At 46.0% G+C, this 17,660-nt stretch overlaps 1 protein-coding gene across 2 annotated transcripts in view; it reads right to left on the reverse strand.

Moving 5' to 3' along the window:
- Positions 1-17,660, reverse strand: part of LOC146204083 (uncharacterized) — a 214,558-nt gene that overhangs the window by 38,218 nt on the left and 158,680 nt on the right. For both annotated transcript variants that reach the window (XM_084589081.1, XM_084589082.1), the window contains exon 5: positions 5,951-6,001. In XM_084589081.1, the coding sequence (XP_084445207.1) occupies positions 5,951-6,001 (51 nt within the window). The remainder of the gene's footprint in view (positions 1-5,950; positions 6,002-17,660) is intronic.

Raw genomic sequence — 17,660 nt, forward strand, 5'->3', positions numbered from 1 at the left:
TCTTTACTCTGTGGAAGTTGTTTACGAAACAAAGTGCAGTTATTGGGCCGACGGAATGGATCGCATGATTCATAATTTGGTCGGCGCCATTTTATTTGTCCTCTAATATATAACAGCATCCGGAAGGGTGGTCACAAAGCGCAGGGAAAAGATATTCGTGCTCAAGTCTTATTCGTTGCGGCCTAAATGGGTGTGAAACTTTGTGGAAGAAAAATGCATGAAAATACAGCCAGCGCAAGTTTTGTGAAAATGAACAATGCAACGCAATCGTTTATGATCGCGCAGCACGAAAATGTGCTAAGCTAGAATGCAATATTTCGCTTGTCCTTCCCAACAACGCATGGCATTTTCAGTAGTTGCGAGGTCAACAACTTCCAAAGTATGCTATGCGCCCAGGGGTATAGGGATCTGATTAAAATATTCGAGTAGTTTTTTTTATTGGGCAAGCAATACTACGCGAGGTTTTAGCCCTTCGCGTAAACCCGGCCGGTAGCCACGTTCGACCTTTAGAGCGACCGCAGATGGGGCCCCTCTAAAAGCCGTCAGGTAAACCCAGTCGGTAGCTACGCCACGCTGCAGAAGAATAAGAAGAAGAAGAAGAAGAGGAGGAGGCTACGTCGGCTTTGCTTACGCAACCTACCGGGTTTAACGAAAGCTAAACCCTACCTAATTTCATTTTTTCCCAGTTCTAATTAGGCTGCCTTCGTAGAAAGCGTGTAATGACGTTCAAGCGTAATTGACATGCGAGCAACAGATAAAGGCTAATGTGTATGTAACAGATAGGTCTGAATGAATATAGGAGGAACGCCGACGTAAAGAAGACGAAACGAGCCATAATCAAAAAAGTGGCTGCCATTAAGGAAGCCCATTAAGACGGCAAAGAGAGCCACCATTAGTGTTTTGCCAGTTGTTCTTCTGAAATGTGTCGTCACTTGTCTCGGATCAATTTGCTGCCAAGCGGCTTCTCAACCTGTATTCATTCCATTACTTGAAAGGGCAGACGAGACCTGTACGCTTTAGCCCCTTTGTTTCTGCGTAAAGTAATTAGGCTTCTTTTGAAAGCTTTGGAACCTTCGAAGCGGTGTTAAATAACATGAAGCGAACGACAGATTTTTTTAAAATATAATGAAGACAGGCACATGCATAAGACGGTGTAACTCAACGTTTTGGAAAGGCTTTGCTATGTTATGCAATTAAACTGCAATCTCTGAGACTGACTTTGATAAGGGCAGGGCCTTTCAATTAACGCGGATTCGATTACTTGAAATTGAAACACGGTCGTGTAAATCTGCGTTTGCTTTTTTTTCGTATAGTACGAAAGCGGCTGCCAGCTTTTGCTGCCTTGAATAACTTGGCTGACTTCGAGAAAAATGCCATTTATTTTAAACAAAAATTGCATCGGAAATTGTGAGGTAAAAAATACAAAATTAAGGCAGGAAAAAGAAGCGCATCTGATTTCGCTTTTAGTTGTTCTCTGTTGCCCCTGTGAGCTGCCGTTAAAATGTTTAGCTGTCATGGTTATGCCCGCGATACATTATTGATGCGAGTAGAAGCGCCCCTCTTTCTGCCTCATCTTGCTATTCGCCATACTCAAATTATCTCTACCAAAAAGGCGGGCTCCGAAAGTATCGGCAACAACGACCATCGATTTCTTTTTCTAGAAATAAAAAGAGAGGCCGAAGGGATAATCAATACAGACAGCACCAGGCTCTCTTTAAAACACTTTTCAGATAACAAGCATCCAGATATGTTACTCTAGAATGGGCTGCTGCTTACATTGGCAAACGAAAAGCACGCACGCCACTTATTTGTCCTAAACAAAGCATCCTCTATTGCTGCTCACTCGGCGACAGGAGCTTACTCTCTGACTTGTATTTTGCACGCTTATCCCCCCTCTTTCGATGCAAGTCAGGTATGCTTTCCACCCAACTAAACATTTTGTATCAGAATTCAATAAAAGCATCATTTTTACCGTATTTATTCAAGCGAGATACATTTAACGCAAACGAACGGTGCCCGCAAATCTGCGAGTAATGGGCAGTCGCCAAAGAAGAATATCACTGATCGTTGATTACGACTCATGCTATGCTTTGAAACATTCATTCCAGATCGAAAAAGCTGCAAGGCCACTGTCGCATGCTGCTACCTTAAAGGGACTGATTGGGTGACACTGCAGTGAACACCCGGCTCTGTCCGAGAATCAAAGAAAGTTTTCCACCTTTGCTTGTCATCTCTTCAGTTTAAGCTTTTCATCTGTTCAGTTGTTTTCTTTCGCGTGTTAGATCAAACGAGCGAGCAGATGTAGCCATAGTTACCGTGCCTGGCAAATGCTACTTCCATTTCTGCCCATAAAGCAAGAAAATATTAGGGGGGTTAAGCGTACAGGCTTCTGAACTAAACGGTAAAGGCGATGTCCACAAACAAGCAGAGCATAATCGTTAACAGCCGAAGACACCTTAGTTTGCTCGAAATATTTAGCAGATTTAGCATAGTTCGTGTTTGATGCATTTATGTACCGCTTACAACGGGCGCACTTCGAGCAATTTTCGCTGTTTAAAGGCTACCAGGTAGGCCATAAACAACCATTCCACTCTCAGTCGCGTTTAACTTGACGCGTTGAGCGGTTCCGACAATCGTTGTTCCTGGTCATCCTACAAGCAGCGCCGTCAAACGCGGCCTTCCAACCTGTTCGGATGAAAGGGAGGAAGGCTGCGGATGGAGAAGGCAAGCGCGGTGCCCCGCAGAGTCGAAACAGCGCTGTGCGGGTCGTCCAGCGGAGCGCGAGCGAAAGGCGTCCTGGGCGGTGACAGCGATTTGTTGGCGCCCGTCGTCGTCCCACGAGGGTTTTTGCCGTCGTCGCCGCAGCGGGCGCGGCTGCGGGGTCGACCCCCTCCGGCCTCATGAAAGTCAATGAACGTGCGGTGGCAAGCTTTGTCGGGCGTGCTGCGGCGACATCGGGTAATCAAAAAGCTCAGGTCGGGTGAGTACCGCGGGACACCCTTCGGGGACACGTCCCCCTCCGTTTTTTTCCCAATGACCCCGCTTATCGCCGCGACAACTGAGTGCGCGCTTGTATCGGAGAACCCCCACTGACTGCCGCACTGCCGCGGCTTTTACGCGAGCGCGCGCGATGGGGGACGCAGCCTGCAAAACGAAAAGAGAGGCGCGAACAAATTCGAAGCGATGGCACAAAAGAAATGTGTGGCAGAATTTGCGCGAGTTAACCGCACTGTTTCGCAGCGAGAAGCAGATGACATTGGCGCGCCTCGAATCCTCTCGGTGGCGGAGGGAAGGCGGGGAGCGGAATTTGCAAGTTGTGCGCGAATTTGTCTGCTGGGTGAAAAGCGCGGGGCGGCGAAGGAGTGCTGGAGGTATCGACACGACCGCCGCTCTCTGTCGCCGCCACTTTCTGGTTGGCCGAGCGTGGTGGTGGTCGCTGGAGCCGTGTCTTGCGCGCTGGCTCGTTTTATCAATAGCTCGTCTGCATGCGGCTCACTCGCTGGCTCTGCTTCCCCGAGTCACGAAAGCGTATGCTGTGCCCGTTTCTTGATTGGATTGGCGAGGCCATGGGGGAGCCTTCAGCCGCTGCCCTCATATTCTTTGCCAAAAATATAGGGCGTTTCGAGGGGATAGATACATGCGAGTATCAGCCTCGATGTAAACGGGAAAGACACACAGTCATCCCCCCCCCCCCCCCCATCAGTAAAAAAAAAAAAGACATTTACCATTTACAAAGTAAGCCTAGATAAGAGGATCTGAGACGTTATTATATACTTCATAACACTCCAGGATACCTTTTATCTCATCAAATGCCTGCTGTCAAAAATGCTTTTAACAGAAAACATTGTGGGAACATGGCTAAGGCCTAAAGCGAAATCCCTGCCTTACAACAGCAAGCGATGCTATAGCGTTCTTTTGTTTCGGTTCCCTTGTCTGTTTCGTAAAATAAAAATAAATCAGAATACACGACATGCGTCGAATAAAATTTGTAGTGTGGAATTACCCGCGTACGTGCGTCAACAAAACTATTTGCGCAGAGACTACGTTCTATAATATGTGACCGCGTGTAGAGGCTGTCGTTTGCCACGTAGGGAAACAGAACTCACTATTTACAACATACGAGATCTTTACGCAAAGCACAGTCCAGTGGACAGCCAGTCGTTGCGACAAATGATTATTGCCAACGCGGCTGGGGACAAGGGAATTGCTGCTGCCTGCAAACAAGCCCTATTTTTGCTTCCATTCCAATATTAGTGCTTACATCGATATTCGTAAAACACATTGATTGCACAGGCATATTTTACTCACACATATGTAAGGTAAAAAAAAAAAAAACGATTCCGAGAGCACTATGGAATCTACACTGCTGAAATGAGAAATCCAGAGCGTTGTTGCTGCACATGGTGAATTACGTTGCTCTCATTATCATTATCGACTAAATGCACCATCATTATAATTGCTACTGTCATCATTGTACTAATTGCAGCGTCATTGTCATCGCTGCTTTGATCCTCACGGCAGAAAAGGAGAATTATGATGTGCGTTTCCCGATCCCGGACGTGGCAGAGGTTGGTTAAAGCGCTCAGCTGCTGATCCGAAGAAGGCAGGTTCGATTGGCGGTAGACACAGGGTTTTTATTTTTCTGACGACGTCACTAGGATGATTGAAAAGTGACACATCAGCGCCCAGACCCGATGCCCAGATTCCGCGCACACCTCGCGCACGGGATTTCCTTCCATGAGCCTAGTAAGGCTTTCGCCTTAAAAATGTGTATGTGGCTTTGTATGAGACTAAATAAGAAATGTAAAAATAAATATAAAAATAAGGACGTAAAATTACAACTCACTGTTCAGAACTAAGCGCACACCTGCAATGCATCAAGCCATGAACCAGGTTCACCAGTCAGCAATCGAATGTAGGAGAGATTCCACGGAAGTAACAAAAACGTCAATGTGGGCCATGAGGCTGACAGTCGCCAACGCGGCTTCCATACGAACGCGTTCTTAGGGTTGTGTAAAGGAAATGCGCAGTATCTGTCGCACTTCTGGGTGGACACCTGACCCGCGCCATAAGGGAATGGAGGAAGGTGGGAGCGAAAGAAGAAAGCGCTGCGATATGTGGAGGGCTCCGGAATAATTCGAACCACCTGGGGGCATTTAACCAGCTGCACTGTCATCACATCAGGTGTACCCATGCACGTTCGAACTATAGGGACCCTCCATACGAATGCTGTTCTTAGGTGATGCCAACCCAAATAGGAGTGGCCTGTGAGGGCGCCAGTTGTGATGAGCCACGGTGTGCGGACAGCGGCCGCTAAATTTAGCGTGCCGCCGCCATTTTCGGAGCCCTCCGCGATGGCAGCTTTCTTCTTTCAGTCCCTCCTTCCTCTATTCCTTTGCGACCTGGGTTAGGTGTCCACCCAGAGCTCTAACAAATACTGTGCCTTTGCTTTCTTCTATAGACCCCCCCCCCCCCAATTTACATTTTACTGATAACTATAGAATTAGTGTGGCAATATACTAAAGTGATCTCAAGGCTCTGTTCTAATCATCGTAATCAATGAATTAAACATTGAAACCCGCCTTGTGTCTTATATTAACAGAGCTATCACTGGACATCTGTTCAGCAGCATTAATCCCCTCTAGCTGTTTTTTTTTTTTTTTTTTGCTTTCTTACCTTTTCTTTTTAATGAGCTGAAAAGTGACATTGGCATACTGTTATAATAAAGTTGTATTGGTTAAGCACAACTTTCGTGTACTTGCATTTGTGTGACAAGATTTCACAAATTTCACACTACAAAGAATTCAAGTTGCAGCAAAAAGTCAAGTAATTTTGTAACGCGCGCGTGCACCCTCATTCGGGTCTCCCTCCTGCAAAACTTTAGTCTTCAAACGTATGCTATCCACTTCGACTTTGAGCCCCAAAAGAAAAAAGTAAGAGTTGATCTCACCTTGTGCTTGAGTTGGAGACGGTGATCCCCATGCGGCCTTGTACGACGTTTCTGGAACGAAAAGCGCCGCCCAGTACACGTTAGTACACCATTCACATTGCGGCACTTTACGCTTGCAGCTCTGCATGGATGGACGCATTCACTTGCCATTTTTGTGGTACACAATGTAAGGTAAACAATTGCTTCTTTTTATACTACCGAAGAGCACATTCCTTCAGTCTCATGAAGAGCTGAGCACCACAGACAAAGCGAAAACAAAACATGTTCGCAGAATTCTCAAGAAGGAGCTTCTCGTCATCTCGGTAATATGACACAACTGCGCAGGCGGGCTTGCCATTGACGTTTCCAAGAAGCGCTCCGTATAGGAAAAAAAAAAAAATATGGCTCTGAAATTCTCGTGCACAAACACACTGCACCTCTTACGTCTTTCGGGATCGCACGCCAGTGCTTTAGTAACGTTCCTTTATTTGACCTGACTCTACTTATATACGAAAAGCATGCATATATACGAAGAGTAAAACAGTCCGCTCGAGTTTTGACCGATTCTTACATATTTTTCCTCTACGGCCTTTCTTGGTTTCAGTAACAAATTAATTACTTTCGCTCCTAACGGCCCACCTTATCCGCCATGACACTGGCTTATGCTCACGGCAATCCCCTCAGTCAGCATGCTTCGAATGTACAGCTAGAAGCAACATGAAAGGGAACACGGGAGCGCGTGGCGTCCGCGCTTTGCAAAGCGCTGCCACCAACACAAGACGGGAATGGGTGACACCAAGGGTATGCTCAGAAAGAGCAGCCGGCCAAGCTTACTTCGAATGCGTCTTTACACTGATTCTTATCACCTGTCGGTGAAAGTGCATTTGAAAGCGTTGAGTCCACGCGCTCCCGTGTTCCCTTTCATATTGCTTCTAGCTGTACGTACACAGTGCTGTGGACGATGCGGTTTGAGTTCTCGCATGACACACTTTGCTGACAGGCTGCCGTCAGCCGGCGAACTGCTTGCACTCTGCGTGCGTGCGTGTATGAGTGCGTGCGCGAGCGTTAGTGCGTGTCCATATACGTGCGTTCCGGAAGCACAGCATATTGTCAGTTCAGCAAAGGAAGAGGAGAAGAGTATATAGCATCGCTTTCATGTATCCTTTCCTGGTACTTGGCGTCGAATCTGGACATCGTGCAATGGGTCCGGGTGATCGCATCCACGTCTTAATTTGGTGGTTAAGGATAAACCATGCTAAACAAACACACAGCACTCAGTGTACGAATATGGCGTAATAAAATTAATGCCGTATATTCAGCAAAGGAATCGGAAGATATGGGTGGTGAAACTGTCCGGCTTCTAGGCATTTTCACCCTGGCCTTGTAGAATATAGTACTTATTCATTTTCGCGCATAGCGAAGAAACTTAAGATAGCATCAAGAAACGGTGAAACGTTTTGGTGCGGATGCGTGAGGTTGTTTGTCAAGACATCAGACGCCTGATACGATAACAACAAGAAACCATGTCCAGCTAGAGAATGCAGAAACTTGAAGACATTTTTTTTTTTTTATTGAGTAATCTCGACGAACACTTGGCAGTACTCGATTGTCTTTTCCCCTGCAGCGTCTCGTACTCACGGAATCATACTGCAGCTTTCATATATATGAAAGCACAACTGCTTTCATATATATTTCACAACCCAACCTTCATCTTCACGCTTGCTAAATTTCTATATTCCGACGACTGTACATGTTCTTCTTCTTTTTTTTTTTTTTGCATTTAGGCGCGTAACGAAACCATTCCCGACAAATATCGCAATGTTCCCCTTGCTAGGAACGGTTAAGCCAATAATATAGGTGTCATGGCGGAAACCGAATTCACTGGAAGAACTATAAAAGAGAAGAGGAAAAAAAAAGACTAGAGACGGAGGCCCGTTATGACGCTGAGGCAGTCTTGGGAAGAAAGTGAAGGAAATGTGCTTATCGATCGTGCTTCCAGCCAGTAAAATCAGCTCGAAGAGAAGGCACTCGAGGCGCTCGTGTGTATCGAGCCGGCTACGTCGTCGCAGCGACTCTCTGCTCCGTGGACGTCGCCCATGCCTCCTGGCTGCAAGTTAGCCCACGCCATTTGCCTAGAAGCACAATTTTTTTTTTTGGTTTTTGTTTTTGCGCGCGTTTCCTTTTCGACAGAGGGCCTGAGGCCTGCGGTAGACTCAGACTTGCGCAACCGAGCAACGGCTCACTGATGTCTTGTAGCGGATGCGTGCGTCTTGCTCTTTTCAGGGACGGACGTAGAGAGAACTGCCACGTAAAGGCGTACTTATTTTTAAATATCATATTGGCAGCGGAACGATGCATTGCACGCCGAATTTATACTGCGTTCGTTTTGTTTTGTTTTTTTTTTTTTTTTTTTTTTTTTTTTGCAAAGCTGATGGATTTGGTGCAGAGGTATTTTGCCAGCTTGAAAGCTTCAGCATGCGTTCGTTAAAACGCGTTTACCTTTTATCGAGAGGAAAAATAGCGGTACAGCATGTTGATATTGTCCAAATTACTCCTCACGCTAGGGTTACGAAAAGGTATAGTGCTGCGATAGCAGCCTAATCCTAACCGCTGAAATGAGGACCAGATGAAAGCTTCATCAAGATAGATAGATGGATTTATTGACAGGAAAAGGCAGAGAGGTTGGCCCGAATAATTCAAATATGGCCTGCTACTCTGCACTGGGGAAGGGGAAGGAGAGAAGAAAGAAGGTCATGATGGGTGACGATGTGGGAGAAGGCATATGAAATATATATACAGACACAGCAGCTTGCTTTACAAACGTGAATCAAGCTTCATCAACAGCGATGCTTTCGCTACAGACGATTTTTGTTAATCGTTTCCTGACATATGTATAACTGCTCAATGGATGGAAGTTCTGTATGCAGTTCAAAGTTGGCAATGCGGCTTGCCACTTCCAGCTCAGGGACGCGGGTCTGATGGCATTTGAGACAATATTTTACGCGCACACGAAGACAACTATAGCGTCGATTTATTGGACTGCACTCACTCAAAAGTAGGCAGTCGAAATGGTGCACCTGATATCTTAAGCATTGCTGATCGCTCTTCGTTTCTCCAGAGGTGGAGCTATGGGTCATTTATGCGTGGATGAAGCGCGACGGTCCTGTTTCTGCAATGTATTCCTCAGACATTTTCCTAAAATAAAAAAAATATCCGAGGCTTTACGTAGCATTAAAAACTGTTGGTTGGAGGAGACCCCGCACTCCCCGCCACCTTCATACAATTCCGCTCCTGCGTTTCTTTTCTCTTGCCTCACGTTTAATGAAGCGGGTGATGCGAGCTGTAGTCGTAGTCATCTTCATGCAAATAAAGCCAATTATTTTTGATCAAGCAACCTTTAAAGGCATATAGTTTATGCGCTTACACTTTCTCAATTAATTCACTCCGTAAACAGCGGCGTCTGTGAGATAAAAATATAAGAATACCCCGGTTTGGTCACTATAACGTAAACGTGGAAAGAAAGCATCTGCATTATAGTTTTAACAACTGTTAGCAGCACATAGGCCACGACTAAGCGCGAATGCTCGTTTACAAGGAGTTACAACCGTACGAACACGAAAAACTATTTTTAAAGTTGCCGCCTTCGCTATTCAGGCATGTCTTGATGTAACCAATTGTGTTTGCTTGTGTTTGTTGTTTGCACCTTTCTAATAGCTTTTTCCCATACATAGGTGGGAGCTCTTCATCAGAGCTTGAGATGTCCCAGTGCTGTGACCCTCTCAGTCGACGCATCAGTGATCAGGTGGCCATCATTCCATACTAAGTGAAGATAGCACACTGCACGCTCAAAGAGCGAAATATGCCGCTGCTTCCGCCGCTGTCAGGCCGAAGCATAGCCACTGTGTTTGCAGACGATTGGTCGTAAGCGTGTAGAGAGTGTAGGCGCACCATCAGTGTTTAGCGGGCGAAGCCAGCGTGAGCTTTGAGTGCGCTAAAGCACCTGTGTCCGGGCATACAGGAGCACACGACCGTGCAAGCGTCCAATCTGATCGCGCCCGACACGCATTACTTGAATATCGACGCTATACGCGTGGGTCGCTGTCTGAACACGGCTAAGCCTTACACAAAGCATTTTTTTTTTCCCTCTCGTTCAGCGGAGGAAAGCTCGCTGGCGTGACGTTTGCGGGGTCACAAAAACGAGCCAGCCGGCGCTAATGGAAATCGTGGCTGACGCGGTGCGCCCTTTACACATCGTGTGTTTCTCGGCTCGTGCACGTGTCGCGGGGCCTTTCAGTGCCTTGCGCCGGTGTTTTTGCAGGCTACGTCGGCTCGACGGATGCATGGCCATTAGACTGCCGGCGCCCTCGGGCAAGCGCATATCGCTCTTGAGGCGCGCGACGCGCCCGCTTGTTTGCTCTCGAGCGAGCACGGACACCCGGGGAACCACCGCGTGCGAGAGCAACCTCGGAATTGGCTTTGTTGCTTCGCTTTTCCTAGGGCGGCCATGATTCGGCGCGAGATGCTCTCGGGGGATCCATTTTGTCCACGTTCAAGCTGAAGGCACTCTATACTGCCTCGCTTTTCAATATCAGAGGATATATGTAACGGGTAGATGCGTGACATTGAAGATAATATGAGCACAAAAGTAAAGAGGAAAAGAACGCCCATTGTTTACAGGTATTCAACTAAAATTCGTTACAAAATAAACAAACCCTAATGTTCAATAGTGCATGCAAAAAAGTGCATGCTAAATACTACTAAATATACAAAGCACTGCATGCTAAGGTTCATAGTAAAGATTTACTGCACTGTTGCGTTCCGCTGCAGAATGAAGACCATATTAATGTCTTGCGCTCGTGAAGTGTCAAATGTTTATTAGCGCAAGACTTTTTACCACCGAGTAACGCCAATATCAATAGTAAATTTACAGAGAAGTACAATGACGATTTTTCGGTATGTTAAAGCTTTCATATGAGTGGCACAAACATGCAGCGGGTGAAAAGGGAGTGCGAGCCAATAATGGCGGTATTAATTAGTTGACTTTGATTGTGCCAAATAATTTGGCGCTGTCCTCCTCATGAGACCTTGTCCACATCGCCCCTTCCTCCCTGGATACGCCATCGTTTCAATGAATGTAACAAAATATTAGCGACAATTTTTTCGCCCCCTTGAAGTCTTTGACATCAAAACAAAAATATTACTCTAGCGTAGAAAAAATTCTGTCTTTTTCCCGCACGAGCCTTTGTATCCTGGAACTTTTTTTTTCTTTCTCGAAATCGTCCACTGCATTCCAAACTGTTCGCTCTTTGTGCAGATCTATAAGATCGCCAACCAGTGTCGCATTTTGCTACCTTTCGTTTAATTTTTCTTTCCATTCGTTTTTAGTTAATGGCATAGCGGCTTCCCGGTGACGAAGGCCGTTGCGAGCGGCATCAATTACAGAGGACGCTGTTAGATTGCTCGGGTGACGATCACAACAGGAGGAGGTTTCATTTCAAAGTAATTAGAAATCCATGTAGGCACTTATTCAAGCTGTTCGGTGATTTTTTTTTTTTATTTGTGATGACTGGGCGCCGGTGAACTTTTCCTGACGTAGATAACAAATAAGGAGTAGCCAGGCAACAGGCGAATCAGCAATTAACCTCGCACTGCAAACTGTTCGTGAGTTGAGCTCCGAGTGGAGGGCTGATGTGTAAACGAGGCATCCTTACTGACAGTGTAATTTTGCGGCATGCGTTTTTATTGCAATATTCTGTTTAATGTTGACCCCTCTACCCCCCCCCCCCCCTCTCTTCCGCACACACAATGCACAAAAGAAGGGATGCTAGCAACTGCGGTTAATGTGATCATGGTTGGAATAATATGACACGAAGTTTAAATTGCACTTCTTTTTCTTCTTCTTCTCCTAATCTTACTTAAGGCACCAAGAAGCTTCCGTTACAATCGAAATCAATCATCCGGCGCGGTCAACGGTAAGGGTGGAATAGAATGAAATGAATAGAGGCTATATCTTATTTTTGCGTTCCTTTCCCTATAGGGGAGTAATGATTTCGGGACTACTATGTAGCCTTTATATCTACGCTCCTCATTGTTCTCTGCGCATTACTGGGGACTTAAATAAAAAGACTTGTTTTTGGAAAAGAGCAAATTTGAATCCATATGGAGCTCAAAAAATTTGGGTCGAAGACTCTGAACGAATGAAGGTTCTCTTTCCGTTTCATTGCAGCCGTGAGATAAAAATAACATATCACGCAGTATTATTTATATTTTCTTAACATAATATTAAATTGGGCTAAATGGTTCGTCGTGGTGTACGCTGAATACCGCTCAAGGCAGAGATGGTGAGAACTTTACGTTGTAACCGTCTCTGTTATATATGCGATCCCTCTCCTAAGCTACGATGGCAGTAATTGCCACAGTAATACACATATAGAATAGCATAAACACTGCCTATTTCTTTCTTCTTTAATAAAATATATGTTCATGCTTGAAGGAAGAGGTTTTCGCTCTTTGCGGCTCTTGCAGTGAATTTGGCCGTTTCGAACTTGTATAGATGCAACGTGGCTCTCACTTGGTTAGCAATATCCGCGAGAAACGAAACCAAACCAGTATACGGCTATGCTGGAGATAACTATGTAATATGACTTCAGTAATATAATAAATCAGAACGTTTGAAAACTTACATTTTTTTTTTCTTTTGTGTCTAATAAGGAGCTTGCGTGTAATAAATTATGGAATCCTATATATTTCTGTCATCCAGACAGATCTGGTTCAATGCCCACTTGTCAGTATACACTATCCTTCGGTAGCTGCTTACTACTGCGCAAAGCTATAAAGGACGGCCCCCATTAGAAATTCCGCTTGATTAGAGTCTAGTAAACTTATCCTGATAACCTTCATTGGTTGTTCATGAATCTCATTCCTGAGACAGTTGATGTACAATTCTGCGTGATCAGGTGAGGGTCATAGCATTTTTTTTTATTTACTAGCTGTAAATTTATGTACGGCATTAAAAAGTATCTACCGATTTCGATGGCTGAAAACACCGTATCTGAGTAATGAGCCCTCTCGAAAAATGCATGAAAGCTCTACATTGGCAATAAAGAAAATAGAAAAATTTTATTTCCCTCTCGTAATGAAAAGACCCCCTTTTATTTAGTGCGCTGTCTACTGATCACTATAGCGAGCGCCAGCAGACACCCTTGCCGATGACTGCTGGAACAAGTACACACAGCATTATGAAGCAGCACGTGTCGAATATCAAGGATACATCATCATCATCATCATCAGCCTGATTATACCCACTGCAGGGCGAAGGCCTCTCCCATATCTCTCCACTTAACCCGGTTCTGTGCTAGCTGCATCCACTTGACCCCTGCGAACTTCTTAATCTCATCCGCCCACCTAACTTTCTGCCGCCCCCTGCTACGCTTTCCTTCCCTTGGAATCCAGTTTGTTACCCTCAGCGACCATCGGTTATCCTCTCTTCGCACTACATGTCCTGCCCATGTCCATTTCTTCTTCTTAATTTCCACTAGAATGTCGTTAACTTGAGTTATTTCTCTGACCCACTCTGCACGCTTTCTATCTCTTAATGTTACCCCTACCATTTTTCGTTCCATAGCCCTCTGGGTTGTCCTCAACTTAAGTAGAACTCTCTTGGTTAGCCTCCACGTTTCAGCCCCATAGGTGAGTACAGGCAAGATGCAACTGTTGTATACTTTCCTCTTGAGCGATACCGGTAAGCTGCTAGTCATAATCTGCGAGTGCTTGCCAAATGCGCTCCATCCCAATCTTATTCTTCTTGTTATTTCCTTTTCATGATCCGGATCTGCGGTTACTACCTGTCCTAAGTAGATATATTCGCCTACTACTTCCAGTATTTCGCTATCTAATGTAAACTCCTGTTCCTTCCCGAGGCTGTTGAACATTACCTTAGTCTTCTGCATATTGATTTTCAAGCCTACCTTTCTACTTTTCCTGTCTAGGTCATCAATCATTATTTGCAGTTCATCTCCCGAGTTGCTTAGCAAGGCAATGTCATCAGCAAATCGCAGATTACTGAGGTATTCTCCATCTACCCTTATCCCTAACTGCTCCCATTCCAAGTCTCTGAATACTTCCTCTAAACAAGCTGTGAATAGTACTGGGGAGATTGTGTCTCCTTGCCTAACACCTTTCTTTATGGGAATTTTGTTGCTTTCTTTATGTAGAACTATGGTTGCTGTGCAGCCACTATATATATCTTCCAGCACTTTCACGTACGGCTCGTCTACCCCCTGATTTCGCAATGCCTGCATCACCGCCGAGGTTTCAACTGAGTCAAATGCTTTTTCGTAATCAATGAATGCTATGTATAAGGGCTGGTTATATTCCGAGCATTTTTCTATCACCTGATTGATGGTATGGATATGATCGATAGTAGAGTACCGTTTCCGAAACCCTGCTTGATCCTTTGCTTGATTGCAGTCTAAGGTTGTCCTGATTCTATTAGCGATTACCTTAGTAAATACCTTATACGTAACAGACAGTAAGCTGATTGGTCTGTAATTTTTAAGGTCCTTAGAGTCCCCTTTCTTGTGAATGAGGATAATGTTTGCATTCTTCCATGCTTCCGGTACCGTCGATGACACCAGGCACTGCGTATACAGGGTGGCCAGTTTTTCTAGCACGATATCCGTGAGATAAAAATAACATATCACGCAGTATTATTTATATTTTCTTAACATAATATTAAATTGGGCTAAATGGTTCGTCGTGGTGTACGCTGAATACCGCTCAAGGCAGAGATGGTGAGAACTTTACGTTGTAACCGTCTCTGTTATATATGCCGTGGCCTAATGGTTAGAGCGCCCGTCTCGGCTGCGGGAGGTGGTTAGTTCGAAACCCACCGCCGGACACCCACCGGTAAAAATGGGTACAAGCGTCCCCCGGCCTGGCGCTCGGCTTTTCCAGGGGTGTGCGTTTGGGAGAAGCTCCGTAAACCCCGCTGCGCGCCCCTCCTCCGCAGTGGGCCCAAACCCAGTTTCGAACCTCGCAGCCTGCATAGGTGGTTCTGTTTGTCTTTCAAAGGTACTTCCTTTGACCCCTCACCTGAAGTGCTCCCTTAGAGCCTCAGCTGCAGCAGTCCTAAAAAAAAAAAAAAAAAAAAAAGGGCCACATAATGGGCTGTTGCCGCGCAAGGCGGACTTATTGTTGTCCGATGGCGGAACGAATCACTGCCACATCGGCGCAACTATTTGGGCCGTGACCCCTTTTCCCAAGCATTTCACCCCAGAAGAGCCGAGCATCAGGCCGGGGGAAAGCTTGTACCCATTTAAAAACCGGTGGGTAACCGGCGGCACCAGGGATCGAACCCGGTACCTCCCGAATGCGAGGCGGATGCTCTACCACAAGGCCACCGCTTCGGTGGCCTTGTGGTAGAGCATCCGCCTCGCAATCGGGAGGTACCGGGTTCGATCCCTGGTGCCGCCGGGTACCCACCGGTTTTTAAATGGGTACAAGCTTTCCCCCGGCCTGGTGCTCGGCTCTTCTGGGGTGAAATGCTTGGGAAAAGGGGTCACGGCCCAAATAGTTGCGCCGATGTGGCAGTGATTCGTTCCGCCATCGGACAACAATAAGTCCGCCTTGCGCGGCAACAGCCCATTGTGTGGCCCTTTTTTTATACCGGGTTCGATCCCTGGTGCCGCCGGGTACCCACCGGTTATAAAATGGGTACAAGCTATCCCCCGGCCTGGTGCTCGGCTCTTCTGGGGTGAAATGCTTGGGAAAAAGGGGTCACGGCCCAAATAGTTGCGCCGATGTGGCAGTGATTCGTTCCGCCATCGGACAACAATAAGTCCGCCTTGCGCGGCAACAGCCCATTATGTGGCCCTTTTTTTCTCGTTTTTTTTTTTTTTTTCTATAGTCGTATGTTGGTTGCGCCAAGGCTCAGAGGGAGAGCCAAGACGAACATGAACCACCTTTGCAGGTTGCGAAGTTGTTCGAAACTAGGTTTGGCCCACCAGGGGCGCAGCGGGGTTTACGGAGCTTCTCCCAAGCGAATACCCCTAGGAAAGCCGAGCGCCAGGCCGAGGGACGCTTGTACCCATTTTCACAGTTGGGTGTCTGACGGTGGGTTTCGATACAACGCAGCAACATATCGGACGAACAGTAAATAAGAATAATCTGAGAGTGGGCCAGGTAACAAAAGAAACGACCCCTGGTCGTAGGCGCGGTTTCTCTTTTCATATTAGCGTGGCAGTATGCATCTGGCGAGCTTCACGCTGTGAGTTACGTATGCTAGAATGAGCCTTACTTTCAGTCTCTTTGGACAGGGTTAGCGTCCACTGCGTGACTTATGCGCGAGATCTTGAGATATAAGTTGTTGACTGTGCTGCAGAGCACGAAAGCAACGCTGAAGAATGTATTTCTCTCATCTAGAGCGTGAATCCTGAGGAAGCATTCATTGAGCAGCCTCTAAGACTCAACGCGTCATTTTATTATTTTTTTTCCAAACCTTGTGTATCTTATCACTTATTCTGGAGTTCGCGAGTTGTGTAAAAACCCAGACCTCATTCTTTTTTTTTTTTTCTCATTGCTATAGGGGGATGTAGGGAATTCTTCTAGCGTGTTTACGGTGAGTGGAATGGGCATCATGGCAACGGAACGACAGCGTCGGCCGTCGAGCACGGCGGCGGTGTCAAATTCTCTCTTTTTGGCAGCTGGCATCCGGTCTATTTGGAAGGCTCATTTCCGCCCCATCGGTCTTAATGCATGATTGTGCGTGCGATACGCGATGTTACAATCGGAGGGTAACTGTACGAACGAGAGCAAGAAATCCTGACGTCACTTTTGACGAATTGAAAAGCTCAAAACTGATGTTGGGCGTCGCTCTAGTGTATCTCGTTCCACTTTATGTGCGTAGAGAGCGGGAGATGTTTTCTTATTTAATCGCCATCGCCTCGCTTTTTAATCGCGGACTTTGTCTGGAGACAAGTGAGCTATAGGAGCTCGAACAGCTGCGCAGAGGATCCACAGGCGGCCAGAACGTTTGTTCATTGCAAGTAATTGTAAATACGTTGCACATATTTCCTGTTCCTAAATATTTTGTCTTTGATCCTTCTCAAGTTTCCGCAAAACCCACAAGTCTGGAGAACAAGACAACCACCAAAAAGAAAATATCTTCACTCGACCTGCTTTTTGTCCCCGTTTGCCCTTAATTAGGCTATGAATATTTTAGCTTCTGTAATGAGAATTTGGGGAGAAATAATGTGCGTTCATTATGCAAGAAAATATGGTAAGTATCTATGCTGTCCTGTTTAAAGCTCTAGAGCGGTCTGCTATGCTCAAAACAAAGTAAAACCCTTGCTCAGCTCCTCACTTTGCACAGTATACTTGTTTCAGTGTAATTTGTGTGTCTACGCGCTACCTACCGACTCTAAATATTGCCTGTTGAACTTAGTGCCTCCTTACAGTTTCTTCGTGTTAGATGCATCATTTTGTTCATCCCCTGGCCGACTACGCAGCTCCTAACTGCCATCTCAGCTCTCAAATCAGCGATTCCCAATTCGAACCACGTGAAGTCATCCGTCTGCAATGAAATATATTTGGCAGCTCAAAATGGCCGGAACTGGGGCTGCTTAAGCTTTCCTCATTTTGGTTGAATCTTCACGCGGTTGCTGCGTGCTTTCCATACGCCGTTCTCGTTACAATCAAATTTAGCGTGATATTTTTTTTTTATATCAAACAA

The sequence above is a fragment of the Amblyomma maculatum genome, chromosome 1 (genome assembly GCF_055883805.1).
Source record: "Amblyomma maculatum isolate TAMU_Amacu chromosome 1, ASM5588380v1, whole genome shotgun sequence".
Lineage (NCBI taxonomy): Eukaryota > Metazoa > Arthropoda > Arachnida > Ixodida > Ixodidae > Amblyomma > Amblyomma maculatum.